The sequence below is a fragment of the Symphalangus syndactylus genome, chromosome 14 (genome assembly GCF_028878055.3).
Source record: "Symphalangus syndactylus isolate Jambi chromosome 14, NHGRI_mSymSyn1-v2.1_pri, whole genome shotgun sequence".
NCBI classification, from domain to species: domain Eukaryota; kingdom Metazoa; phylum Chordata; class Mammalia; order Primates; family Hylobatidae; genus Symphalangus; species Symphalangus syndactylus.
Window position 1 is genome coordinate 66,803,970 of NC_072436.2, and position 27,102 is coordinate 66,831,071.

General features: G+C 54.2%; 2 protein-coding genes across 4 annotated transcripts in view; one reads left to right on the plus strand and one right to left on the minus strand.

The window, feature by feature from the left end:
• Window positions 1-4,628, minus strand: part of SLC47A2 (solute carrier family 47 member 2) — a 36,724-nt gene extending 32,096 nt beyond the window's left edge. For all 3 annotated transcript variants that reach the window (XM_055242020.2, XM_063617829.1, XM_055242019.2), the window contains exons 1-5: window positions 4,471-4,628; window positions 3,162-3,263; window positions 2,764-2,832; window positions 1,867-2,015; window positions 752-794 (exon numbers count right to left, since the gene is read on the minus strand). In XM_055242020.2, the coding sequence (XP_055097995.1) occupies window positions 752-794; window positions 1,867-2,015; window positions 2,764-2,832; window positions 3,162-3,263; window positions 4,471-4,593 (486 nt within the window). In that variant the 5' untranslated portion in view covers window positions 4,594-4,628. The remainder of the gene's footprint in view (window positions 1-751; window positions 795-1,866; window positions 2,016-2,763; window positions 2,833-3,161; window positions 3,264-4,470) is intronic.
• LOC129462235 (multidrug and toxin extrusion protein 2-like) overlaps window positions 1-18,154 on the plus strand; it is a 145,687-nt gene extending 127,533 nt beyond the window's left edge. The window contains exon 7 of the transcript XR_010115663.1: window positions 16,937-18,154. The gene's annotated coding sequence lies outside the window, so the exon portion shown is untranslated. The remainder of the gene's footprint in view (window positions 1-16,936) is intronic.
• The last annotated feature ends 8,948 nt before the right edge of the window (window positions 18,155-27,102 follow it).

Below are 27,102 nucleotides of genomic sequence, written 5' to 3' on the forward strand. Positions count from 1 at the left end.
GGTTATTTAGTCCTATAAAGAGACTAATGACATATTTTAAAGGGAAAAGGCATATTATAACCCAATATACACATACTGATCCCATTTCAATTTGTGTTTATGTGTGTGTTTGAATACACACTCCCATGAATAGAAATAATACTGGAGGGCCAGGCGCGGTGGCTCACGCCTATAATCCCAGCACTTTGGGAGGCCGAGGTGGCAGATCACTTGAGGTCAGGAGTTCAAGACCAGCCTGGCCAACATGGTGAAACCCCATCTCTACTAAAAATACAAAAATTAGCCAGGCATGGTGGTGAATGCCTGTAATCCCAGCTACTCGGGAGGCTGAGGCAGGAGAATGGCTTGAACCCAGGAGGCGGAGGTTGCAGTGAGCCAAGGTTGTGCCACTGCACTTCAGCCTGGGGGACAGAGCAAGACTCCATCTCAAAAAAAAAAAAAAATCAAATCCTGGAGAGAGATAGTAACATATGTTCTCTCTGGGTGGTAGAATTAAAGGTGATTTGAATTTTCTCTGCCTCATGCTTTTCATATTTTCTTCAATAAACATTTTCAAATCAGAAAAACATGTTACACTATTTTTTTAAATTCAATTTGCACCAACTGCAACGGGAACTTCTGTCAGTCATCCTCATGGCCCAGCAGGAAGTCACAGCAGGATAGGGATCTTCCGCAGCAGACAGAGTGGGAAGGCAAAAAAGCCAGAATTTAGGGGAGTGTGATTCCACGCTCAGCAAACAGGGGCACCTACCGGAAGTCCTGGAATGAAAATCATTACATAGTCCTGGGTCAACCTGAAAGAGAGGGAGAAGCTCCGGAGCTGACCAGGCTGTGGCCCGGGGAGGCAGGGCCCTCTCCCCTGTGTCCTCCAGGACTGGGTGCTTGGCCGCTGTCCCAGGGTCTCAGCCAGGACTGTGAAACCTCAGCATCAGGGGCTGCTGCTTCCAGATGCTAAGCAGGTGCCAGGAGGGGCAGCCGAAGCACCCAAACACTCAGGCCTCAGGATGAGGGAACTTAAATTCAGAGTAACGTGTTTTGTAAGAAAAAAAGATTATATCTTAAAAAGGAATAACCAAATGAAATGTACATAATATAAATGAACAAGGCATCCCTATGAGAGGGCATCTCTAAATTTAATAATAAACTATAGGCCGGGCACGGTGGCTCACGCCTGTAATCCCAGCACTTTGGGAGGCCAAGGAGGGTGGATCACGAGGTCAGGAGATCAAGACCATCCTGGCCAACATGGTGGAACCCCGTTTCTACTAAAAATACAAAAATTAGCCAGGTGTGGTGGCACGTGCCTGTAGTCCCAGCTACTCAGGAGGCTGAGGCAGGAGAATCACTTGAACCTGGGAGGCGGAGGTTGCAGTGAGTCAAGATCACACCACTGCACTCCAGCCTGGGTGACAGAGTGAGACTCTGTCTCAAGTAATAATAATAATAATAATAATAATCTATAATTCATCAAAAAGTGGTTGTCATCTTTCTCCTTTTGGGAATATGGGAAAATGCACACACTTCATTTCTTCGAAAGCATCTGTAAAGCTCCAACTGTGTCCGGGGACACAAATGCAAATAAAATGCAAATCCCAAATTGTTTCTTGCCTTGCCTCCTAAATTAAAACTGGGCGTTTGTCCGCCTCTCTCCCTGCTGGTCACTGCTGGAGCCGCAGCCATGGGGAGAATCCCCAAACCAAAGCCTGGAAGGTACCCACAGGCACCGTGCACTGTGAGCACTCATGGCCTAGAGAAGCATGGGGTCTGAGGGCTGGGCGTCTTCAGGGTTTCCGTCGGCGGCCCGGGTTTCCCAGGAGCCTCTGGGTCTCTAGCAAGCCCCACCTCCCCAGCCGGAGCCCAGCGCACCTGGACACGTCCGGGTCCTGCCGGAAGAGCAGCAGGATGTGCTGGGTGTTGAGGAAGAGCGCCCAGCAAGGGAGGCAGCAGAGGAGCAGGACCAGCGCGCCCCGCTGCAGGATCACGCCCACGTGCTTCTTGTTGGGGCTGCCGAAGCTCTGCAAAATAGCCCGCCCCGCGTCAGCCCTTAACACTGCCCGGGACATTCCTAAACCCAGCGCGGGGAGCGGGCTGTCAGCGGCGCCAGCGGTGTGTGGTGGACCGTGCGGCCTCTGGTGACCACAGCCCGGCGCCCGCAGCCTGTAATGGCACAGCGGCCTTCCTGAGCCTGGGCCCACCACTGTCTCCACTGTTCTTCCAAAGCTCCAAGGAGGACGAAGACACATGGGGCTTCATCACATGTCAGCGGCGGGTAAGTGGAGCTGGGACCAAGCCCAGGTCCACCGTGAAGCTAGAACCCCCAGGGAGAGGTGAGGCCTTGCTGCTTTGTGACCCCATGGCCACCTGGGCAGCCCCTGCTGGACTGCAGGCCCCTGCAAGCAGGGAGGTTCCTTCTGTGTCCCCTTGGCCTTTGACACATGCCTGCATGTAGGCAGCCGAACTTAGGAGTGACGCTGGGGAACCGGTTGTCTTTCTCTACTTGGTGACCTCCTCTGGGAGCAAGAGGTCAGAGAACTGTCTCCACCATCTCCACCCCTTTCTCCTGGCCCAGACTCTTTCAAAGCGGAGGGTCTGTTTCCCTGACAGCCTGTGGTCCTTGGAGGTGGGGCAGGGGCAGCTGACCCCAGGGCCCATCACTCCCAGATCAGCTGGCTGCGCCCCTCCCACCTGCCATCTCCATGGCACCTGTGTGGGATTGACTCTGCCCTTGCCTGGCTTCCTGCCCAGCTCCGGGAGGCCACCCACCTGAGACATCAAGGTGTCACATGCCGAAGACAAACCAACTCCTACAGAAACTCCGCAGACATTGACAAACTGGCGCCGCACACAGGAGGAAACAAGAGCTTGTCGGGCGAGGCCTGAAGAGAGGCCCCTGCATCTGGGCTGAGCCAGGGTCGGGAAATGCTGCCCAGCAGGCAGCGGTGGCAGACGTGGCTCTGCTCAGCAGCCTCATGTGCTGTGTGCCCCAGGGCCAGACTGCCTCCATCTCTGGCCCTCAGGTTCCACCTGTGACGGCAGCTGTCCAGCCACGTGGGCTGTGTCTTCCCATCCCTGACCAGCCACCCAAGACGGGCCCACCTGGGAACCCGGTGGAGAAGCCTGGGGAGAGAACATCCCTGCTCTGGGCCAAGCTGGGTACTCACGGCCACCGCGAGGGTCACCGATGCCAGCTCCACCTTGCCCAGGTGCCCGCAGAACACAGTGCTCACAATGTAGATCATAAAAGTCAGCACCTGGAACAGGAACTGGAGGAGAGCGGCCAGGTCAGACTCGGGGCCACAGGTGTCCGCACAGCCGAGCCCTGCAAGACAGGCCTCTCCAGCTTTGAGGGCCCCGCACCAGTTCCCCCGAGAGGTCACCTACGCCTGGGGAAGCCAGAGCTGGAGGTCGGATGGCCTGAGCCCAGCTCCCATTCTGCATTCTGCAGCTGCAGTCACGCCTCTCCACGTCCCTACCCAGAAGGGTCAGTGCCTGGCGCAGTGCAGTGCCTGGCGCCCTGAGCTTGACCCAAGTGTCTGTTACGGCTATCGCGGTTCCTATTATAACAATAATTTGGTCAGGCCGCACACCCCCAAAAAAGGAGGGGAATTAAATACACCAAAATCTTAGTAATGGCTGTTTCCAAGCACTAGGATTTGAGTTAAATTTCATTCTTCTTTATAACTTTCATTTTTTTCTAAAAGTTTTACAGGAAGTGCAATTCCATTACTCCTTTTTGGGTTTTTTTTTTTTTTTTTTTTTTTGAGACGGAGTTTCGCCCTTGTTGCCCAGGCTGGAGTGCAGTGGAGCGATCTTGGCTCACTGCAACCTACCCGTCCCGGGTTCAAGTGATTCTCTGCCTCTCTCTCCCAAGTAGCTAGAATTATAGGCGCCCGCCACCATGCCTGGTTAATTTTTGTGTTTTTAGTGGAGTCGGGGGTTTCTCCATGTTGGCCAGGCTGGTCTCCAACTCCTGACCTCAGATGATCCTCCCTTCTCGGCTTCCCAAAGTGCTGAGATAACAGGCGTGAGGCACTGCGCCCAGCCCATTACTCTTCATGATCAGAAAAAATAAATGTGTATGAAACAATTTTCCCTTTGGAAATGAAATGGGTAGCTGGCCCCTTCTTCCCCCTGCGAAGGTGCTGCAGGCTTCATGCATCTCTGGGTCCCATTTGTCCTGGAGCCATCTTCCAACTCAGGCTTTTGTGGGTTTCCGTCTGAGGCACACCCACCCCTTCTGTGTGGGGGCTGCCTGCTGCTGAGCAAAGTCAGGCCCCACTGCCACTGGGGATTGTCTAGGGACAGCCTCCAGGAGCTGTCCTGCTGTCCCCAGACTCTGGACCTGGCAGTCAAGATGGGCAGTTTCTGGGGAAAATGTGAGCACATTTCTGGATCCTGCCTGCAAGGCGGACACCCTCAGCCTCTCAGCTTCCTCTACTTCCTACCTGCCCCCCAGCTCCTCCTCCTTACCAGGGGTCCAGAAAGGGCAAAGAGAGTCCACATCTCAGTCCCAAAGCCTCTGGGAACCAGCCTGCTGAGGGCAGGGCAGCAGCCCCCATGGTCCAAAGGCACTGTGTCCTGGAGGCTGTCCATTCCTGGCCGGGACACTGGCTACTCTGCACGCCTGAGCGCCTGCACGGCCAGCTTTGTCCAGCGAGCCACCCCCTGCCTGGGCAGCCCGTGTCAGTACAGCCTGGCTAATGAGTAAGGGGCAGGAGGAGGGGCTACCATGGCAACTTGTGGGATGAGCCCTGCCTCCCAGGGCACTGAGTCCCTGCTGCCCAGCCCACTGCCTCAGCCACTAGGGAGGACAGGATAGAGGCCTGGGCTCCTGGGAGTCACCCAGACCGCTGCCTGTTGTGTCTGGTCTCCCAGATTGGCAGTAAGGCCTCAGCAGGAGAAGGTCCAGGGCTGCCTGCAGTGGCTGTGGGAGGTGTGCTGAGGCCGGGACAGGGCAGCCTGGCTGGGGCAGCTGAGCCACTGGGCGTCCTGTACCCGGGTGTGATGGTGCCTACAATGACTCCCATTTTTCAGAGGAATTGGTGGCCTGCCCAAAGTCACAGAGCAGGTGGTGGCAGAGCCTGAACAACCCCCAGCCCTGCCTTTCCCTGGGAGGGGCGGCTTCCCAAGAGACAAGGGCCTGGCAAACCCCATGGCAGTGTGGTCCCTAGCCTTTCCTGCTGGAGGGGCCTGGGCCTGGGGATGGGGATGGGAGCTAGGACACCTCAGCGGAGTCCCAAGCCCCTCACTGCCTGTCACCCCTTTCAGCAGCATATCTGAGAGCCAGGGGTGGCAGTGCTGGGGAAAGCAGCTCACTATGCACGCCAGTCATTGTGCCCAGCAAGGCTGTGACTCGGCATCCCACAGGGTCCTCTGTCACCTTCCCAAATTGCCCTCTCTGCTTTTCCTTGTGGGCATGGCCTGTGACTCTCCCCTCAACCTGCCCCAAGACCAGAGGGCAGTAGGAACCAAGAGAGGCATCTAAGGATTGCACCAGTCACCTAGCCCAGTCCTGGATCAGGCTTTTGGGTGTGGGTTCAGCCCAGGAGAAGGAGGAGTGAGCGAGGGGGGCCGGAAGACGGCAGGCAGGCTGGCCAGTGGCTGTGGGAGGGCTGAAGACAGCCCAAAGGCCCCACTTGGTTCCCGTGTCCACCCCTGCAGCGGAGGAGTGGCCAGCGGGATTCCGAGATGCAGCCCCCAGAGCCATGAGGAGGAAGGAGCAGACCCTGAAGGAGAGGAGGCAGGACAAATACAAAAAAGAAATCGGTGCACTACACCCATGGGCGGCCCCAAACACAGGCACAGCCCCACCCCAGTCAACATGCAGCCTTCTTTTTTGACACAGAATTCTGAAACGCTCCACTGGTAGCACCTGTATCAGGATCACCTGGGAGGTCACATTCCTGCCCTTGTTCTGATGGTTCCTATCACGGCACTCTCCAACCTGTGCACCAAATAGTACCTTTACCACCTGCCTAGAGGAAAGAAGACACTTTATCACTGTCGTGATTGTGATGATGACACCAAACAGGAGGAAGTACAGGTGAAAGCTACAGCCCCACAGGCCAGGCTATTGCTAGTATGTCTGACTTCCCTCCTCCAACACCTTCTCCATGTCCTTCTCACCTTTGGCCAGTTCTCATGGTCAGCCTACCTCTTCCAAAAGGGCAGCCGCAAATCCTCCTGCATCCAGGGGACCTGGGCCTGGGGTCTCTGTTATGTGAAGCCAGCTGCTTCCAGCTGACAGGGCCTCTGGGGAGAGCAGTCACCTGCTGGCCTTGGCCTGTCACCTCCTGTCGCAGCATTGCAGTGAGCCCTGCAGCCAGAAGCAATACTTCCTGGGAGCCCATGGTGATGGGGGTGTTCAGGGAGCCCACGCATGGAGGTGTAGGCAGAAGAATCCATCTCACTCCAGGTCACAGTTAATGAGGACAGCTGGCTCCCCTGCCCCCACCAAGCTGGAAGGTGTTCAGTGCAGATGCTGCACCATCAGCTCGGTGACATCAGGCTTTATCCGGAGCTGACCGGCGTTCAGCACTCAGCTGCATAGGACAAAGGTCGGGTCATCTTCCCGAGGGCCAGTCCTAGGCCGAGCATCTCCAAAATCCCTTCTCAGGAACATTCCCAGGATTTTTGTGATAGAAGCCAATGAATTCCTACATTTTCTTCGGGAAGACGCTCCCCTCCTACACTCCTCTCAGAATTTCAATCCCCAGGCCCCAGTGGGTTTGACCCTGGGGAGGAGCAAGGGCGATTACTGACTCCACTGCCATGCATTGGCCGCCCCAGGCAAAGGTGGTGCAGGCAGGGTGTGGGGTGGGGGGAAGCCACCTCCTCCAGGTGAGGGGTGTCAGAGCTCCGTGAGTCCTCCATAGTCTCCCAGCAATGCCTTCAGGCCCTCCTTTTGTGGTGGTAACTGCAGACTCAGCAGCACCGCCCTGTAGCCACCTGCAGACTCAGCTCCGAGTTGGGTTTTCCAGGATTCTGCCCTGGAACCTGAGATAGTTTGAGTGGAGCTGCAGATGGCCCCTGCGCACCACCCTGTGGCTGGGGCGGGGAGAACCTCCAAGACTTCAGCCTCTGCCCTCTCTCCAGAGCTTCCAGTGCTGTCAGGAGCAACACGCCACCCTTCAGTCCTGCATCTTCTGTGGTCCCAGATACTGCACACAACAGACGGATCAGCAGCTCATTCTTGGGAACAGGGCTGCCAATCCCCTAGAATATACAAGCAAGTCCCAGCGATGCTGGACCCTTTCCCTTCTCAGCTGATCACTTGTTTCCAAGGCCCTTATTTCCTGGGGCACATGGCCTATGACATCCTCCTGATGCCAGTTGCCATGTCAGCCACGTTCTCTGACGGAAACAGTAGAAACGAACTGGGATCATGTCAGCAGATGGAGGAAGGGAGGAAGGGGGAGAGGGGATCATTATTGCCAGGTGATACAGAAGAGGGCTGAGCCGCCAGCCTTGAGAAGGGAGAATCATGCAGCCCTGGACTCTCGGGGTGTTTCAGGGAAAGCTGACTCAGCCCAAACACCTTCAGTCCCAGAGAAATTCCTGGAAGACTGGGGCAAAAGCCAACCTGAACAAGAATGGAGGTGGGAAGGAGGGAAGCTGTGAGCTACCTGAAGTGGGGCAGGGGGCCCCCCAGAGAGTGGGATGCTATGAAAGTGAAAACATGGCTACACACCCTGCCTCATTTATCTATTACTGCATGACCCAGGTCCCCCAAAATTGGTGTCTTAAAACCATTATCCTCTGTGTCATGAGTCTGTGGGGCGAGTTGGGTGGTCCTTCTGCCTCCCCTAGTCTAGCTGTGTCTGCAGTCACCGGGGACTGGCCCGGGCTGGCCCATCCTCCACGCTCATGTCCAGGCCGTGGTGGGTGCCTGCTATCAGCTGAGACTGTCAGTCGGAGCATCTCCACCTCCCCTCATAGGACCTCCCCACGCACCACAGACATTTCAGCATGGAGCTGGAGCAGAAGACAGGACATTCGATGGTGCAAGTGGAAGCTGTATACAGGTCAAGAGCCAGCCTGGCAGGTCTCCATGCCCCTCTGTCTCATCCTGTTGACCACAGCTAATCATGGACTCGCCCAAATTTCACAGGAGAGGGAACAGCCTCCACTTCTAGGTGGGAGCGGCTGAGAGGCCATGCCTTCTTTAACCAGCACCCTCCTCTTCCTCCTTTCTATTCCTCCCTCTCCATTCTCTCTTCTGCTCTCTCCTGTGCCACCCGCTGTCCACACTTGGCCCCGAGCAAGGGCAAGCAGATAAAGACCCCTGAGATCAGTGGTGAGAGGACTCACGCATATCCAGGACCTCTTTGGGGAAGGAGGACCCAAAGCTACAAAATCCTAGGAATGGCAGGAGGCTCGGGGAGAGGCAAGGGAGAGTCCTGGCAAGCCCCCAGCACACACCCTGGGATTAGGGAGGCTCCCAGCCAGCAAGAGGAAGCTTGACCCAGGGGCAGCTGCCCCCGCAGCCCCAGCAGTCTCGCTGAGGCAGAGCCATGAGGCATGTGGGCATGCCAGGAAGTCCCCCTCACTTGAGGGCTCAGCTCCTGCAGGCTGGGAGCCTGCTGGGGGCAAGGGCCAGGTCCTTGGGCCCTGCCTTCACATGACTAATTTCCTGGAGTCCTGCCAAGTACAGTCTGGGTCCAGGGCCTCTGTTAACCTTTTCTCACTCGGTTACACCTCACTGGGCCCAAAGGTGTTGCATTTGCCCTTTGGCTCCCAGAGACATGCACCGCAAGGGCTGTGGACCAATGTCCTTTCCTCTAACCCCTCTCCACTGCCTCGTGACTGCAAAACACCCATTCCTCCCTTGGGAGGGTGGGGACTCTGGCTGATGGCTCAGCCCCACATTCAGGGCCAAGGACAGTTGGGGAGGACTCAGCTGTCCTCCCCGAGGTCTCCCACCAGACAGTGACCAACACCTGCTAAATCCCTGAGGCTGCCCTCCTCCACTCCTCCTCAACTATCTCTCTCTCTCTCTGCCTCTCTCTCTCTGCTTCCACCTAGTACCCTCTCCCTCCATCCCTCACCGCTTCCTATCTTCCTTTCTCCCTCCTCCCACAAGGTCTCCCTGGGCACCTTCCAGGCCCAGGTGCTGCACCCCTGGAAATGACCAGGGCTCAGTCCCTGAGCTGACATCACCCCTTCCAATCCTGCAGGCCAGGGGAGAGACAGAGCCAGCTGGCAAAGCCCTCAGCAAGTGGCAGCAAGACCCCCAGAAGACATTGCCAAGTGCTGGAAGATGGTGGGTCTTTCCATCTGGAGAAAAGTTACGATAAATAAAAATAAATATTACTCATCAATAAAAAGAAATGAGCTATCAAGCCACAAAAAGACATGGAGCAACCTCAAATGCATATGGCTAATCTAATTGGAAGAAGCCAGTCTGAAAAGGCCGGATAGTGTACAATTCCACTCTATGACATTCTGCAAAAGGCAAAACTATAGAAACAGTAAGATCAGTGGTTGCTGTGGGGGTTTGGGATGAATAGGTGGAGCACAGAGGAGTTTTAGGGCAGAGACACTATTCTGTAGGATCCTGTAATGGTGGATACCTCGCATTATTTCTGCAAACCCATAGGATGTACAACACCACTATTGAACTCTAATGTAAATTATGGACTTTAGTTCATAATAGTGTGTCAATATTGGTTAATCAGTGGTAGCAAACGTACTGTTCTCATGCAAGATGTCAATAGGGGAAACTGGTGGGGAGGTGGGGGTGGAGGTAGCGAGGTCACTGCAAACTCTGTTCTTTCTGTGCAATTCTGTAAATATAAACCTGCTCTAAAACAGAAAGTCTATTTTTTAAAATGGTACACAAAATAATAACAACGGGGCATTTCTTGAGGTCTCTAGGGAACATGTCCCCCTCTTGCCCATGCATTTCATGTTGGCTCCAGAATGCAGCAGCAGCACTTTTCACAATTGCCAAAAACTGTGGCAAGCTCAAATGTCCATGCACTGATGAAAGGAATACCAAGATGTGGAATATCCAATAATGGAATATTATTCAGCCATAAAAAGCAATGAAGTATTGATCCACTAAAAACACGGATGAACTTTGAAAACATGATGCTATGTGAAAGCAGCCAATCACAAAAGGTCAGAAAATGTGTGATTCCATTTCTATGAAATGTCCAGAATAGGCAAATCCACAGAGACAGAGAGTAGATGAGTGATTTCCAGAGGCTGGCAGGGAGCAGGCAGCGGGGGGTGTGGGGCACATAGGGTGACAGCTAAGCGGATATGGGGTTTCTCTGGGGGGTCATGAAAATGTTCTAAAATTGATTGTGATGCTGGTTGCACATCTCTGTGAATCTACTAAAAGTCATTGAATTGTATACTTTAAAAAGGTTCATATGGCGGCCGGGCGCAGTGGCTCACACCTGTAATCCCAGCACTTTGGGAGGCAGAGGCAGGCAGATCACAAGGTCAGGAGATCCAGACCATCCTGGCTAACACCGTGAAACCCCGTCTGCACTAAAAATACAAAAAAAAAAAAAAAAAAAAAATTAGCCAGGTGTGGTGGTGGGCACCTGTAGTCCCAGCTACTCGGGAGGCTGAGGCAGGAGAATGGCGTGAACCTGGGAGGCAGAGCTTGCAGTGAGCCAAGATGGTGCTACTGCACTCCAGCCTGGGCGACAGAGTGAGACTCTGTCTCAAAAAAAAAAAAAAAAAAAAAAAAAAAAAAAAAAAAAAGAAGCGCATATGGCATGTGACTTTTATCTGAATGAAGCTATTTATAGGCGTGGGGGGAGGGATGCTGTAAGCTCTTTATACACCAAGGTTATATATATGTTGGGATGGTGAATAATTGCATGTGCAAAGATAGATTTTTACATTTTGGGAAAATGTATAAAAGAGGCTGGAGGCTCACCTGCAAGGTGGCCAGGATGGCGGCAAGAGAGGTTGTCCGTTCAGCCTTGTCATATTTGTGGGGAGCTGCCACCCCAAGCCCTGGGCGCTGGCAAATTTCCAGCAGGTGTCCCAGAGCCTGAACATTGTGCTGAAAGAAACTCCATCGCCTCATCCAAATCAGAGCCTGAGAGCTTTGGCAGCAACCCTGGGTGGCAAATTTGGGTTTAATCCAGCTGCACTTTATCATCACTTAGGAAGCTTTGACCCCTCCTCAAAAAAAAAAAAAAAGAAAAAAAGAAAAAGAAAAAGAAAAAGAAAAAAGCGCTATCCAGGGCCCGCCCCAGACATTCTGATCTGAAATTGGCTCAGACAGCTGGGGTTTTTTTGCCTGATTTCTTTAACTTCTTATTGAAATATATCATTTATACAGAAAACTGTGTACGTGTACAGCTCCTTGGATTTTCATAAAATAAATGCACTTGAGTAACCAGCAGACAGATCAAGAAACAGAACTTTGGTGGCTTCCAAGCCCCCTGGTTTCCCCTTCCAGTCACTGTCCCTTACCAAGGGTAGCCACTGCCTTGACTTTGGGCACCAGAGAATCATTTGCCAGGCATTCTTCTAAACCTCCCTCTCTGATGTGCAGCTGGCGCTGAGAGCCACAGGTCTGGACACATTCACCCCGGGGCTGGGGCAGGGCCCAGCTTCTCAGCATGTTGCTGCCAGATTTGATCCCAATTAGTGTCCTTGGCAAAGATGGAGGGGTGCACTGCCATTGTGCTCAATGGTTACTTCTCATATTAACAGGTGCATGTCCTGACTCTCCTAGGACTGCCTGATATGGGTGGGCTACTGAGCCTGGCTACTGTTGGCTCTATGCCTATTTGTCCCTGAGGTTATCCTTCCAGGCACTGGCAGGGCTGTCAGGTCTCAGTGACTTGATACTGCTTATCCCCACCGTCCCCTCCCAACTTGGTCAGCCCTCGCCAAGTTGAGGATTCGGGGTCTGTGAAGCCAGCCCGGGTGCGGTCCAAGGAGCAGGCCCTGGGGACTTGGGCGCCCATCCGCAGGGATCCCTCTTAACTCCACTGTCCTCATCGGGCGGAGACTGGCTGGCATGAAACACCGGGCTTTTTGAGGTCAAAGTGAGGCTTCGCCCACGCACGTGACACCGCCAGGGCGCGCAAACAGGAAGCCCAAGCCCGGGCTGCAGGCGTTGGCACCTCAGCACTCAACTGGCCTCTCTCTAACCGCAGGCCCTAACTCAGAGCAGCCTCCGGAGCGGGTGGCCCGGATACCGAGGCCTGCGGGGGACATCCGCCGCCTGGAAAGCCTCGCCCGGTCAGCCAGCCCCACAGGGGCGGCGAGCGCGCCCACCCACTCCCCGTGGACCCTGCCCTCGGGGGCTGCACAGGGCTGCCCAGGACGGGTGGTTCCCACTCTGGACCCGCGGACAGGCCCTGCCCACGGCCTGGAAGGCGTGGTCCTGTGTGCCACTTGACAGCTTCCGCGCGGGCCGCAGGGGGTTGGACACCTCTCCCAAGATGGACCAATCTTTTTTTTTTTTTTAAGTTGAGACGGTTTGAATGGCATCTGTTCCTCTTAACCCGTGACGCCTGATGACTGTGTGAGGCCTGTCGGGAGGTCTGCACTTCAGCTATCTCCCCATCCACAACCTCAGTGTCTTCATACTGACCCCACTGAACAAAGCCTGGCTTTACTGTCCTTCCTCATGGGACTTGCTAGGAGGCAGACCCCTAGCCCGTGGGCCAGGGAAGCTTCCAGACCACCCAGCAGGCCATTTCTTGACCCATCAGACCTATGTCAGCCTGCGGGGAAACAGGACGTCCCCACCTGCTCCTCATACCTGCACGCCCTTCTTGAGGTTGTTTGTTTAACCCAACTGGAATGAGAGAAAGGAAATACATAATTTAAGCTCACTTCAGATAGACTTGGATTACATTCTGATTCTGCCACTTTTTCGTTGTGTTGACCTTGGGCGAGTCATTTACTCTCTTTAGTTTGTTCCTTCCTTGTAATAAAATTACATATGATCCAGCAACTCCATTTCCATAAATACCCAAAAGAACTGAAAGCAGGGACTCAAAAATGTATTTGTGCACCCATGTTCACAGCAGCATTATTCGCTACAGCCAGTGGTGGAAACAGCCCTAGTGTCCATCGGCAGATGCGTGAGTCACCAAAATGCGGTACATGCATATGATGGACTACTACTCAACCATAAAAGGAAGGAAATTCTGACAGATGCCACATATAACGTGGATGAACTTTGAGGACATTTTGCTGAATGAAATAAGCCAGACACAAAGGGACAAACACTGTGTGATTCCACTTACATGAGGGACTTAGAGTCGTCAAATTCCGAGAGACAGAAAGTAGAATGGTGGTTGTCAGGGGCTGGAGAGAAGGTGGGAGGAGGTGGGAGTTGTTTAAAGTGTAAATTATTTCAGTTTTGCAAGATGAAAAGAGTTCTGCAGACTGCTTGCACAGCAATGTGAAGGTATTTAACACTATTGAACTGCACACTTAAATCGGATAAGATGGTAATTTTTTTTTTTTTTTTTTTGAGACGGAGTCTGGCTCTGTCGCCCAGGCTGGAGTGCAATGGCATGATCTCCGCTCACTGCAAACTCTGCCTCCCGGGTTCAATCGATCCTCCTGCCTCAGCCTCCCAAGTAGCTGGGATTACAGGCGTGCACCATCACACCCAGCTAATTTTGGTATTTTTAATAGAGACAGGATTTCACCATGTTGGCCAGGCTGGTCTCCAACTCCTGACTTCAAATGATCCACCCCCATCCCCTGGGCTCCCAAAGTGCTGGGATTATAGGCGTGAGCCACCTCGCCCAGCCAAGATGGTAAATTTTATGTTGTGTGTATTTTATCACAATTAAAATAAAAATAAAAACAAACCTGACATAGAGTATTGGTACAAGAATGAGATAGGCTAACACAGATGTAAGTGTCTGGAACCAAGTAGACATTTATCCAATGTTATGGTCCTTTTTTCTTTCTTCCTAAAATTCTGGGTCCTTGGCTCCTGATGTTTTAAAGACAGACTAGATGAAACTCATTTGTAAGTAGCCCAAACATTACTTATATATCAATGAACACTGTAAAAGTTCTCAGGTTTCTTTTCTTAAGTAGGTTAAATAATCTGCATAACACATTTTGTTACATAACACATCTTTTTGAAGAAGGAGTAAGAGGAGGAGAACGAGAAGGAGGAGGGGGGAGAAGGAGAAGATGACTCCTTTGGCTTGGCGCTTAACATTTTCATTTCTGCAAATTCCCCACAGAATACATCTGTGTGTGTAGAATATGTCTGGTGTGTAGGAGTGTATGTGACGATGATATGTAGGAATATGATATGATGATATATGTAGGAATCGGAGTCTCCATTATGTGCTAATTGTGCAGCACAAGACACATCTCCTTTAATCTCATTTAATGCCAACCTTTTCAGGCAGATAGGCTTATTCCCATTTTACAAATGACAGGATTGAAGCTCAGAGAAAGAAAGTACTTGCCCAAGGTCACACTGCTAGAAAGTGGCAGAGTCAGAATATGAGGCTGGATCTGTCTCCTATCCAAGTGCACATCCTTTCTACTTCATCTGGGATGACAGATAGCTTTTCTCCAGCCTGCCAGTTCTGCTCTATTGTACTGCATTGCTGTATTGTGAACTTCAGATGATTCAGCAAAGCAAACAAGAGTGCGGTGATCAACTTGTAATGTCTGCCATGGACGCTGGATAGAGGATTAACAATATGTGTGCTTATGGAAGGACCTCTCCAACTTACATCACAGTGAGCACAGGTTTAGGAGCAGACCTAGAAAGAAAATATTTTTTTCTGTCTGTCTAGCAACTGTTGGCCTGAAAAAGAACTCAGTGTCAGAATGTTCAGGAAGGCCCAGCCTTCCTACTGTCAGGGCATCTAGCTGGGGCTAGGTCTTCTCTGTCCTCACCCCTTTGCCTTCCCAAGGTAGGGAAGGTGTAGAAACTCCAGCTGGGAATTTCTGGTAGAAACTTCTACTCCTGGTGCCAATTTCTACCAGTCACCAACCCTGTAAACTTCTATCAGGCATACAAGCCTTGGGAAACAGAGAGCTGTTGTCTTGCTCAAGCACAAGTTACCAGCAACAAACATTTGTTTCCCAGCAGGTCACATGAGGACTTGTGAGATCATTTCTGGCCCTGGCTCAAATGGAAGATGTTCCATTAAAGCAGTTCCCGGGGACCAGGCCTGGGCAACATTCCTAGGATGGGCAAGGCAGTTGTTTGGGAAGCTTGGCGCCTGCGCAGCCCCATTGTCATGTAAGGAAATGAAGGGTGTGAGCTTTCCCCCACCTGTCCACTTAGAAGCGTGGGTCAAAGCAGAGAAGAGGGGACATCTCCTTCCCACCTGCCCTTGTCCTCCCTCCCCACCCAGGCTGAGGTGCCTCCTATGCCCCCTGCTCTGCTAAGAGGCTGAGGTCTGTCCGAGCTGTTGGCAGAACCCTAGAAGGTGCTCCCAGGTCATCCCAGGCCTCCCAGAGGCAGGGTCTGGCAGGGTGGAGAGCTGCCATCATGGCAGAGAACTTCAGCACCAGGCAGGGAAACCAAGGCAGGGCCCAATGGGTGTGGGTGAAAGCTGCACATCCAAAAGTACACGGCATTCCCCAGGCACCGCAGATCCTGACCCTGAGCGACGAGAGTGCCTGAACTGACAATTGCCAGCAGCTGCCTGTCCTGCAAGGCCTGGCCCTGCGCCAGGGCAGCTGCTTTGCGTGTGGATGCCTCTCCTGCCCAAACAATTTCTGTTGCCTTTAGGAATGAAGGAGCTCAGGCCAAGCCCAGTTGGTGTTTTCAAAATTTCCTGTAAACAAAGGAAAAGATGAAGCTTATGTAACACCCTTGGCTGGAGAATCAGCGGCTGCTTGGCATAGCTGAGAGAGAGGCCTGGGCGCAGACAGTGGTGTGTCCAGGCAGGCAGGGGCCTGGGTCATCCCTCTCAGGACTATTCTTTCTGAACCTTCTGCAAACTCTCCAGTGACCTCCGGGGCCCATTTCAGAGGTCTGAGCAGCTCAGGCTTGGAGAATCACAGAGCTAGAAGGAGGAAGGATCGGAAATAATAAGAACTAATATTCATTAGCCCCTGATTAGGCACAAGCACTTTACCTGCACGATCTCATTTAATCCACACCAACCCTAGGAGGCAAACACTGATGTAACCAATTAGTAGCTGAAAGATAGGCCCGGGGTCTGTTTTCTTTCTTTCTTTCTTTCTTTCTTTCTTTCTTTCTTTCTTTCTTTCTTTCTTTCTTTCTTCTCTTTCTTTCTTTCTTTTCTTTCTTCTTTCTTTCTTTCTTTTTCTTTCTTCTTTCTCTTTCCTTTCTTTCTTTCTTTCTTTTTCGTTCTTCTTTTCTTTTCTTTTCTTTTCTTTTCTTTTCTTTTTTTCTTTTCTTTTCTTTTCTTTTCTTTTCTTCTCTTTTTTTTTTCCCTCTGTGGCCCACGCTGCATGTAATCTGCTCGGCTCGCTGCTGCCCCGCACCGCGGACTGCCTGGGACTGCCTGCGCTCGCCAGCCTGCTTTTTCTCCTTTGGCTGCGGGCGCGGTTTCGCCATGTTGGCCATGCTGCTCTCCAGCTCCTGACCCCGAGTGCTCTGCCCGCCTCGGCCTCCCGAGGTGCTGGGACTGCAGACGGAGTCTCGCTCACTCGGTACTCGGCGTGGCCCGGGCTAGAGTGCGGTGGCGTGGTCTTGCCTCGCGGCAGCCTCCGCCTCCCAGCCGCCTGCCTTGGCCTCCCAGGGTGCTGGGATTGCAGCCCCTGCCCGGCCGCCGCCCCGTCTGGGAAGTGAGGAGCGCCTCTGCCCGGCCACCCACCGTCTGGGAGGTGAGGAGCGCCTCTGCCTGGCCGCCCACCGTCTGGGAGGTGAGGAGCCCCTCTGCCCGGCCGCCCACCGTCTGGGAAGTGAGGAGCGCCTCTGCCCGGCCACCCATCGTCTGGGAAGTGAGGAGCGCCTCTGCCCGGCCACCCATCGTCTGGGAAGTGAGGAGCGCCTCTGCCCGGCCGCCCCGTCTGGGAAGTGAGGAGCGCCTCTGCCCGGCCACCCATCGTCTGGGAAGTGAGGAGCACCTCTGCCCGGCCGCCCCGTCTGGGAAGTGAGGAGCGCCTCTGCCCGGCCGCCCCGTCTGGGAAGTGAGGAGCGCCTCTGCCCGGCCACCCATCGTCTGGGAGGTGAGGAGCGCCTCTGCCCGGCCGCCCATCGTCTGGGAGGTGAGGAGCGCCTCTGCCCGGCCACCCATCGTCTGGGAAGTGAGGAGCGCCTCTGCCCGGACGCCCTGTCTGGGAAGAAGTGGGGAGCGCCTCTGCCCGGCCGCCCCGTCTGGGAGGTGAGGAGCGACTCTGCCCGGCCGCCCCGTCCAGGAAGAAGTGAGGAGTGCCTCTGCTCCGCCGCCCCGTCTGGGAAGTGAGGAGCGCCTCTGCCCGGCCACCCATCGTCTGGGAGGTGAGGAGCGCCTCTGCCCGGCCGCCCATCGTCTGGGAGGTGAGGAGCGCCTCTGCCCGGCCACCCATCGTCTGGGAAGTGAGGAGCGCCTCTGCCCGGACGCCCTGTCTGGGAAGAAGTGGGGAGCACCTCTGCCCGGCCGCCCCGTCTGGGAGGTGAGGAGCGACTCTGCCCGGCCGCCCCGTCCAGGAAGAAGTGAGGAGCGCCTCTGCCCGGCCGCCCCGTCCGGGAAGAAGTGAGGAGCGCCTCTGCCCAGCCACCCATCGTCTGGGAAGTGAGGAGCGCCTCTGCCCGGCCGCCCTGTCTGGGAAGTGAGGAGCGCCTCTGCCCGGCCACCCATCATCTGGGAAGTGAGGAGCGCCTCTGCCTGGCCACCCATCATCTGGGAAGTGAGGAGCGCCTCTGCCCGGCCACCCATCGTCTGGGAGGTGAGGAGCACCTCTGCCCGGCCACCCATCGTCTGGGAAGTGAGGAGCGCCTCTGCCTGGAAGCCCTGTCTGGGAAGAAGTGAGGAGCGCCTCTGCATGGCCGCCCCATCCGGGAAGAAATGAGCAACGCGTCTACCCGGTCGTCCCGTCTGGGAATTGAGGAGCGCCTCTGCCCGGCCGCCCCGTCCGGGAAGAAATGAGGAGCGCCTCTGCCCGGCCACCCATCGTCTGGGAAGTGAGGAGCGCCTCTGCCCGGCCACCCATCGTCTGGGAAGTGAGGAGCGCCTCTGCCCGGCCGCCCCGTCTGGGAAGTGAGGAGCGCCTCTGCCCGGCCACCCACCGTCTGGGAAGTGAGGAGCACCTCTGCCCGGCCGCCCCGTCTGGGAAGTGAGGAGCGCCTCTGCCCGGCCGCCCCGTCTGGGAAGTGAGGAGCGCCTCTGCCCGGCCACCCATCGTCTGGGAGGTGAGGAGCGCCTCTGCCCGGCCGCCCATCGTCTGGGAGGTGAGGAGCGCCTCTGCCCGGCCACCCATCGTCTGGGAAGTGAGGAGCGCCTCTGCCCGGACGCCCTGTCTGGGAAGAAGTGGGGAGCGCCTCTGCCCGGCCGCCCCGTCTGGGAGGTGAGGAGCGACTCTGCCCGGCCGCCCCGTCCAGGAAGAAGTGAGGAGTGCCTCTGCTCCGCCGCCCCGTCTGGGAAGTGAGGAGCGCCTCTGCCCGGCCACCCATCGTCTGGGAGGTGAGGAGCGCCTCTGCCCGGCCGCCCATCGTCTGGGAGGTGAGGAGCGCCTCTGCCCGGCCACCCATCGTCTGGGAAGTGAGGAGCGCCTCTGCCCGGACGCCCTGTCTGGGAAGAAGTGGGGAGCACCTCTGCCCGGCCGCCCCGTCTGGGAGGTGAGGAGCGACTCTGCCCGGCCGCCCCGTCCAGGAAGAAGTGAGGAGCGCCTCTGCCCGGCCGCCCCGTCCGGGAAGAAGTGAGGAGCGCCTCTGCCCAGCCACCCATCGTCTGGGAAGTGAGGAGCGCCTCTGCCCGGCCGCCCTGTCTGGGAAGTGAGGAGCGCCTCTGCCCGGCCACCCATCATCTGGGAAGTGAGGAGCGCCTCTGCCTGGCCACCCATCATCTGGGAAGTGAGGAGCGCCTCTGCCCGGCCACCCATCGTCTGGGAGGTGAGGAGCACCTCTGCCCGGCCACCCATCGTCTGGGAAGTGAGGAGCGCCTCTGCCTGGAAGCCCTGTCTGGGAAGAAGTGAGGAGCGCCTCTGCATGGCCGCCCCATCCGGGAAGAAATGAGCAACGCGTCTACCCGGTCGTCCCGTCTGGGAATTGAGGAGCGCCTCTGCCCGGCCGCCCCGTCCGGGAAGAAATGAGGAGCGCCTCTGCCCGGCCACCCATCGTCTGGGAAGTGAGGAGCGCCTCTGCCCGGCCACCCATCGTCTGGGAAGTGAGGAGCGCCTCTGCCCGGCCGCCCCGTCTGGGAAGTGAGGAGCGCCTCTGCCCGGCCACCCACCGTCTGGGAAGTGAGGAGCACCTCTGCCCGGCCGCCCCGTCTGGGAAGTGAGGAGCGCCTCTGCCCGGCCGCCCCGTCTGGGAAGTGAGGAGCGCCTCTGCCCGGCCACCCATCGTCTGGGAGGTGAGGAGCGCCTCTGCCCGGCCGCCCATCGTCTGGGAGGTGAGGAGCGCCTCTGCCCGGCCACCCATCGTCTGGGAAGTGAGGAGCGCCTCTGCCCGGACGCCCTGTCTGGGAAGAAGTGGGGAGCGCCTCTGCCCGGCCGCCCCGTCTGGGAGGTGAGGAGCGACTCTGCCCGGCCGCCCCGTCCAGGAAGAAGTGAGGAGTGCCTCTGCTCCGCCGCCCCGTCTGGGAAGTGAGGAGCGCCTCTGCCCGGCCACCCATCGTCTGGGAGGTGAGGAGCGCCTCTGCCCGGCCGCCCATCGTCTGGGAGGTGAGGAGCGCCTCTGCCCGGCCACCCATCGTCTGGGAAGTGAGGAGCGCCTCTGCCCGGACGCCCTGTCTGGGAAGAAGTGGGGAGCACCTCTGCCCGGCCGCCCCGTCTGGGAGGTGAGGAGCGACTCTGCCCGGCCGCCCCGTCCAGGAAGAAGTGAGGAGCGCCTCTGCCCGGCCGCCCCGTCCGGGAAGAAGTGAGGAGCGCCTCTGCCCAGCCACCCATCGTCTGGGAAGTGAGGAGCGCCTCTGCCCGGCCGCCCTGTCTGGGAAGTGAGGAGCGCCTCTGCCCGGCCACCCATCATCTGGGAAGTGAGGAGCGCCTCTGCCTGGAAGCCCTGTCTGGGAAGAAGTGAGGAGCGCCTCTGCATGGCCGCCCCATCCGGGAAGAAATGAGCAACGCGTCTACCCGGTCGTCCCGTCTGGGAATTGAGGAGCGCCTCTGCCCGGCCGCCCCGTCTGGGAAGAAATGAGGAGCACCTCTGCCCGGCCGCCCCGTCTGGGAAGAAGTGAGGAGCACCTCTGCCCGGCTGCCCCATCTGGGAAGAAGTGAGGAGCGTCCTTGCCTGGCCGCCCGGTCTGGGATGTGGGGAGCGCCACTGCCCGACCGCTCCATCTGGGAGGTCTACCACGGAGGCCAGAAGCAATGTGGAGGCTGGACGTGGTGGCTCACGCCTGTGGTCCTGGCACTCTGGGGGTCGAGGCGGGTTGATCACTTCGGGCTAGGAGTTCGAGACCAGTCTGGCCAACATGGCGAAACATATGAAAAATACAACAGACAAACCAACCAACCAACTCAGTGACAACAAAACAGGTCTACCCTGGAGTCATACTCTAATTTTTTCTATTTTCCTCCCTTTCTGATCCTTTATCCCACTTTCTTTTTCTTCCTCTTCCTTCTCCTTCTTCGTCAAATAGAGGATTGAGTTATTATCACTGATCCATATAAACTCCCTCTCTCATTTATTTTAATTCCCACTCCCCATTTCTGTTCCCCGTCTTCCCATGTGCAACCTTCCTAATATGTTTGATACGCATCTTCTTGTTTGTATGTATTTTTAGAAAATGTTTATTTTTTTGTGTGCAAAAAAAATTAATAAAAAAAAAGAAAAAATAAATAAATAAATCACGCAAATAAAAAAAAAAAAAAAGGCCCAGGGGTGGGCCAGCCACCCACGTTCACATGTTTGGGTATGATCGATCACTTGGCCCTCAGCTTCCCTTCCACCTCCTGCTCGCAGCTCTCTATGCAGCAGCAGCTAAAACCCACATTTCCCAGACTCCCCTGGGGCAGGGTTTCAGGGAAGAATGACGTTCTGCGCTTTAGATGCACTTGTGTGAGCGTTGGCTGCTTTGGGCTGGGTGCAGTGGCTCATACCTGTAATCCCAGCACTTTGGGAGGCTGAGGAGGGTAGATCACAAGGTCAGGAGTTCGAGACGAGCCTGACCAACATGCTGAAATCCTGTCTCTACTAAAAATGCAAAAAAATAAATAAATAAAAAATTAGCCAGGCGTGGTGGCAGGCGCCTGTAATCCCAGCTACTGGGGAGGCTGAGGCAGGAGAATCACTTGAACCCGGGAGGTGGAGGTTGCGGTGAGCTGAGATCAGCCACTGTACTCCAGCCTGGGCAACAGGGGGAGACTCCGTCTCAAAAAAAAAATAAAATAAAATAAAAAATAAAATAAAATAAAAAGAGTTGGCTGCTTTGGTTGCTGGGTTTCCTGCACTAGTGATCTCGTATCCAGCAGCCACTTCTCTGGGTGTCAAGAAGCAGTTACAATGGTGATGGTGGTGCCAGCTTCCCAGTCCCAGCTTCCCTTGGATTGAGCCCATGACGGGAAGGTTTTGTTTGTTTTTTTGAGATGGAGTTTTGCTCTTGTTGCCCAGGCTGGAGTGCAATGGCGAGATCTTGGCTCATTGCAACCTCCAGCTCCCGGGTTCAAGTGATACTCCTGCCTCAGCCTCCCAAATATCTGGGACTACAGGTGCGCACCACCACACCCAGCTAATTTTGTATTTTTAGTAGAGATGGGGTTTCACCATGTTGGCCAGGCTGGACTCAGACTCCTGACCTCAAGTGATCCGCCCGCCTCAGCCTCCCAAAGTGCTGGCATTACAGGCATGAGCCACCACACCCGGCCGACAGGGAGTTCTTGACCTTCACAGTTGCAGGGTGGCCTCAGGTGGGTGGTGTAGATGTGCGCAGGGGTCTGCGCAAGGACTGGCCTGCGCAGGTGTCTACAGTCTGGAGGCCCTGCTGACACCCTGCAGGCCTGGGGAGGAAGAGACTTGGAGGGCGGAGGTGCTGGGAGGTCTAAGCAGAAGTCTCAGGGGAACAAGCCAGCCCTGTTCAGGAGACACTGGAACAAGGAGTGGACCAAGCAGTAAGAGGAGGAGAGATAGGATGCTCTCAGATGGAAGTAATGGGAAACGCTTCAAAATGGCAAAATGCCTTGAGGAAAGGACAATTTGTTAAAGGGAAGGCAGCTCCAGCAGCTCCCTCACATCCCAGAGCAGCCCAGGGACATCATCTCCATACTAAGCCGGTCTCAGCCTGCTGGCCTCGCCTCAGGGCTGTCCTCATGGCCACAAGATGGCTGTGCATTCCAAGTTCACAACCAGACATGCCACCCTCTGGTGGGAGAGGGGTCACCCTTTCTTGTGCTTCTGTTTTTATTGGTGCTATGATCTGAACGTTTGTGTCCCCCTAAACATTCGGGTGTTGAAATCCTTGTCCCAGGGTGATGGTATTAGGAGTTTGGGGCCTTTGGGAGGTGATAAGTGCCCTTACAAAAAAGGCCTGAGGGGCCGGGCAGGTGCCTGTAATCCCAGCACTCTGAGAAGCTGAGGTGGGCAGATCACTTGAGGTCAGGAGTTTGAGACCAGCCTGGCCAACATGGTGAAACCCCGTCTCTACTAAAAATACAAAAATTAGCTGGGTGTGGTGGTGCACGCCTGTAATCTCAGCACTTTGGGAGGCCAAGGTGAGTGGACCACTTGAGGCCAAGAGTTTGAGACCAGCCTGACCAACATGGTGAAACCCCATCTCTACTAAAAATACAAAAATTAGCTGGGCGTGGTGATACACACCTGTAATTCTAGCTACTTGGGAGGCTGAGGCAGGAGAATCGCTTGAACCCGGGAGGTGAAGGTTGCAGTGAGCTGAGATCGTGCCACTGCACTAGGCAACAGAGTGAGACTGTCTAAAAAATAAAATAAAATAACAAATAACCCGAACATAGTGATGCCCTGGCTCCATCCCAGAACATAGAAGGAAAATCTCAGGATCCTAGGCATCATCATTTTTAAAGAAATTTTCAAAATTGAATTCTGTTAACAATGAGGGAGGAGGAACGGATTTGCACAGGCAACAGCAGTGTTTGCCACGTTTGCTCAGTCCAGGCAGTCAGTCCAGCCACTCAAGGTGACTCCAGAGAAATTTTGGGAAAGAAGAGGACTCAGAGAAGAAGCCACCCTGCTGTCCCCCGGGCAGGGCTGGCCCACAGCAGAGGCGGAGCTGAGTCCAAGCCTGGCACCAGCCCTCCCTGCAGCCTTCTGGAGTGTGAGCTGGTAAAGTTCCTTTTTTAAACTCTTTGAGTCTTAGTTTGCTGCTATTTCAACATCATCCTGACAGATTGGGATCCGGGAAATGTCACCTGCTCAGCCTTGAGCACCCCAAAGTGGGATGAGCAGAGAGGTGGCCAGGGAGCGGAGGGGAGTCCTAGCAGAGCAGTGAGGGCTCTGGAGCCAGGGGCCCCACATTCAAGGCAGATGGTGTGGGGACTGCCTGGATGGCAGCAGTTGGGGGAGAGGGGACAAGAGTCATTGCAAGTCAGGGTTGGAGCTCAGAGGCCCGTGCCCTACCTCTCCCTCAAGCAAGTCCTCAACCAATGGTCTCTAAACACCAGCACATCCCTCATGACCTGCATGGTGTGGCCTGGCTTTGTAGGGTGGTTCTCGTGTCACTTTATTCTTGTGTTGTCTTTCTCTGTCAGTGCAGCAGGGACATTTGCTGCTCAACAAATAACGACTGCTCCTCCACAGTTCCCAGAACCCTTTCAGCTCTGGGCTGTGGTCCTGGCCAATGGGCTATGAGTGGAGGTAATCTGGGGTGGCCTCTCCAGTTCTCCCTTCCCTGCTTGGGTGAACCCCTAGCCCTGCACTGAGATGGTGAAGCCTCTGTCAGCTCCTCTCTGATTGACCTTGTGGAGCAGGGCTCCCCCAACCTCCTCTGTAGCCGCCGCCATTCTGAGGTTAACTTGTTCCTGCCACATAACCCTGCAGGTCCTGCCTAAGACGCTCCTATCAAGGTGAGCTCCTCGAGCGCAGTCCACGCCACGACTGCCTGCTGGAGGAACCCATAGGTGGGCGCAATCTTCCCTTCTGCTCTAGAACATCAGGAGACAGAGGGCATCAGCAATGCAACAGAGATGGAAGCCTTTTATGGCTTGAGACTTTGCCTTTTAGTTTCTCATTTGGGAGAGACTCTGATTACATTTTCTTTTGTTTTGCTTTGTTTTTTGTTTGTTTGTTATGAGACAGAGTCTCACTCTGTCACCCAGGCTGGAGTGCAGAGATGCGATCTCGGCTCACTGCAACCTCTACCTCCTAGGTTCAAGCGATTCTCCTGCCTCACCCTCCCGAGTAGCTGGACTACAGGCACCCACCACCACACCCAGCTAACTTTTGTATTTTAGTAGAGATGGGGTTTCACCATGTTGTTTAGGCTGGTCTCAAACTCCTGACCTCAAATAATGTGCCCGCCTCAGCCTCCCAAAGTGCTGGGATTACATCCATTATTTTTTTTTAAATCTGAGAATCTAAACACCGGGAGCAACCAACAGACTCAACAATGGCATGCTATGGCTGTGGCTCCTGGGCAGAATTAGGCCCCCTTCTGTGCACCAGGCACAGCGTGGCATGGATTGCAATGTGCAACCCGGAAATGTCACCTGCTCTCCTTGGTGACACAAGAGTTGTGATTAGCCTTGGCCTTTATGTTTTGGACAATAGCAATTATGTGGAAAGGTTGAATCATAATTGGGCAAATTTTTTTTTCCCAGCCCATTCCTTAATCCATGTCATAGAAAGAAAAAACAGTAGATTAAATCATGGTGTTGGGACTAGACCAATTTTGTTTAATTGCTGTTTTATTTTAAATTGAGATCTAATTTGGAAATAGAATTAGTTCAGAAAAGGTCAGACTTGGGGCATTATGAATAAAGTAGGTAATATTGTAAATTGTAAGTGTCATAATAACAACACATAGAAAAAGGAGATGGAAGAGGATGAAAAGAAGAGGAAGAGGAGAAAGAGGTGATTATGATTCTCACCCATCCATCTGCTCTAATTCTTCAGTTTGGAAAGTGCGGATAATGTCCTTGGGAATCCTCAGCTTTCTCTCCTCCGTTCTGAATGTTTCCAACTGCGTCAATAGTTCCTGATGCAAAGATTTTGAGGAGCCTCTGTGATGTCAGAGAAGACCAGATGCCCCAGAGCTGTGGCACCTGTGGCTGGCACCCGGAGACCTTGGCTAGTGACACTGCTTCCTAAACCTCAGGTTCCTTATCTATAAATAGAGTCAGTGTGGTGGCTTACGCCTGTAATCCCAGTACTTTGGGAGGCTTAGGCAGGAGGATCAGTTGAGGCCAGGAGTTCAAGACCAGCCTGGGCAACACAGTGAAACCTTGTCTCTACAAAAAATTAAAAATTAGGCGTGGTGGTGCACACCTGTAGTCCCAGCTACTGGGGAGGTTGAGGGTGGAGAATCGCTTAAGCCCAGGAGTTCAAGGCTACAGTGAGCCGTGTTTTCGCCACTGCACTCCAGCAACAGAGAGAGATCCTGTCTGTAAAATAAAAAATAAAAATAAATAAATTTTAACGAATGAGCTCACACCCTCACTGCACAGGGCCATTGTGGGGTGAAGGTGAAGGTGAGAAGGCAGCGTGTGCCAGCCAAGGCCTCCTCTTCCTCCCACCTTCGGCTGGGGGCAACTGTCATTTATCAGAGCATTGCCTGTGGGGCCCTTACCTGGGATGCGTGAGGACAACAGGACATACTGTCTTTGATTAGGATGTTGTCTTTGTGGTTAATATGGTTTAAAACTTCTGGGCTGTTTTATCCCACAGTGGGATCCTATGAAGCTTGTTGTCATCTACGATCAGGTAATTTCAGGCTGGGCACAGTGGCTCATGCCTATAATCCCAGCATTTTAGGAGGCCGAGGTGAATGGATCATTTGAGGTCAGGAGTTCGAGACCAGCCTAGCCAACATGGTGAAACCCTGCCTCTACTAAAAATATAAAAATTAGCCTGACATGGTGGTGGGCACTTGTAGTCCCAGCTACTCGGGAGGCTGAGGCAGGAGAATTGCTTGAAGTCAGGAGGTGGAGGTTGCAGTGAGCCAAGATCGCACCACTGCACTCCAGCCTGGGCGACAGAGCAAGCGAGACTCTGTCTCAATATAAATAAATAAATACATAATAAAATCAGGTAATTCCGGATGAGATGATGGTGCGGGGTTGGGGGGCATTTAGAGCAACAAAACAGCAATGATCTTTGAAACTCACTATTTTTTTCATTTACTCAACAAATATTTACATAGCACCTTCTATATATAGGCCACTGTTCTAGCATCTAGAGCTCTAGAGGGAATACAATGGAAAAGGTCAGCGCTTGCCTTGAGTGGGGAGAGACAGGCAATAAACAGATACACACACAAGACAAAGACTAAGGCAGGCGAGTGAGAGTGAATAGGGAAAGGAGGTGAGATTTGAGCTGGAGGAGGCTTGATGAGAAGGATCCAGGAGAAGAAGGAACAGTCCTGAGGAAGGGAGAGGCTTGCAGGAGGCCATGGGTGTTGATCCAGGAAATTCGTGGCAGAGGTCAGAGAGTAAGGCAGGGCCCAGAGCACATAGCGCTTTGCAAGGTAATTTACGGATCCTCAAGTGCAACAGGAAGCCATCATAACATTTTATTTATTTACTTCTTTGTTTTTAGAGCTGGAGTCTCACTCTGTCGCCCATGCTGCAGTGCAGTGGCATGATCATAGCTCACTGCAGCCTTGACCTCCTGGGCTTAAGTGATCCTCTTGCCTCAGCCTCCTAAGTTGGGACTACAGGTGTCCACCAGCATGCCTGGCTAATTTTCTCATATTTTGTAGAGATGGGGTTTCACCATGTTGCCTGGGCTGATCTTGAACTCCTGGCTTCAAATGATCCTACCACCTTGGCTTCCTAAGGTGCTAGGATTGCAGGTGTCAACCACTGTGCCTGACCTGCTAATTGGCTCTATCCAGAAAACAAACCTCATATTTTTATGACAGGAGGTAATTTTGCAACTTGGAC